Genomic DNA, 1,030 nt, shown 5'->3' on the forward strand with positions numbered 1-1,030 from the left:
TGTCAGGTCCCGGCCAGCCAGGTCCAGACGCAAGATGGCGTGGGGAAGGGCGTAGCCCTCATAGATGGGCACTGTGTGTGTGACCCCATCACCAGAGTCCATGACAATGCCAGTGGTACGCCCAGATGCATACAAGGAGAGCACCGCCTGAATGGCCACGTACATGGCTGGGGTATTGAAGGTTTCAAACATTATCTGCGTCATCTTCTCTCTGTTAGCTTTGGGGTTCAGGGGGGGCCTCGGTCAGAAGCACCGGGTGCTCCTCAGGGGCCACACGCAGCTCGTTGTAGAAGGTGTGGTGCCAGATCTTCTCCATGTCATCCCAGTTGGTGACAATGCCGTGCTCAATAGGGTACTTCAGGGTCAGGATACCCCTCTTGCTCTGGGCCTCATCACCCACGTACGAGTCTTTCTGGCCCATGCCCACCATGACGCCCTGGTGTCGGGGGCGCCTGACGATGGAAGGAAACACGGCCCTGGGGGCGTCGTCCCCAGCAAAGCCAGCTTTGCACATGCCGGAGCCATTGTCAATGACGAGGGCGGCGATTTCTTCTTCCATTGCGATCGGCAGAGGACGGGACGACGGAGCAGCGGAAAGAAGCGCAGTGTAAGCCGGCGGCGAAGTGTGAGCGAAATTTCTTATTTTTGTATAAGAGATACTCGACTCATAATATTTAGAGTCTATTTTAGCACCTGTCTATTATAAATGAATTAACTCTAACAAAATGCTACTATTAGAAAAAAGTTTTTGATTCATAAGCTTCACCAACTATGGCATTAAATCATCCGACTTCTTAAAATACAAACATATATGCATAGGTTAATTGAAGTTACTACACATTGAGTGGTAATGTGATTCTACCCTTGACCCTTAGAGCCATAGGCTATTTAATAAAAGTCCAGTGTCAGAGACACCTCCTTTCACACTTGAGACCCACAAAACAATACCTGTTATTGCCATTTGTCATGATTGCCTGTCATGAGTTAGAGAAATAATTGCAGAAAACACTACATTCTTTGGTCACGGGAT

The 1,030-nt window shown here is 49.1% G+C and overlaps 1 protein-coding gene across 1 annotated transcript; it reads right to left on the minus strand.

Moving 5' to 3' along the window:
- Positions 1-3: 3 nt before the first annotated feature.
- On the minus strand, positions 4-625 carry LOC116889834 (actin-like; the record flags this gene model as incomplete). The annotated part of the gene is given in 2 exon segments (XM_032890669.1): positions 4-234; positions 236-625. Coding segments are annotated over 2 exon segments (555 nt in total), but the record flags the coding sequence as incomplete, so codon positions are not given.
- Between the last annotated feature and the right edge of the window lie 405 nt (positions 626-1,030).

The sequence above is a fragment of the Rattus rattus genome, unplaced genomic scaffold (assembly GCF_011064425.1).
Source record: "Rattus rattus isolate New Zealand unplaced genomic scaffold, Rrattus_CSIRO_v1 flattened_line_240497, whole genome shotgun sequence".
Taxonomy (NCBI): Eukaryota; Metazoa; Chordata; class Mammalia; order Rodentia; family Muridae; genus Rattus; species Rattus rattus.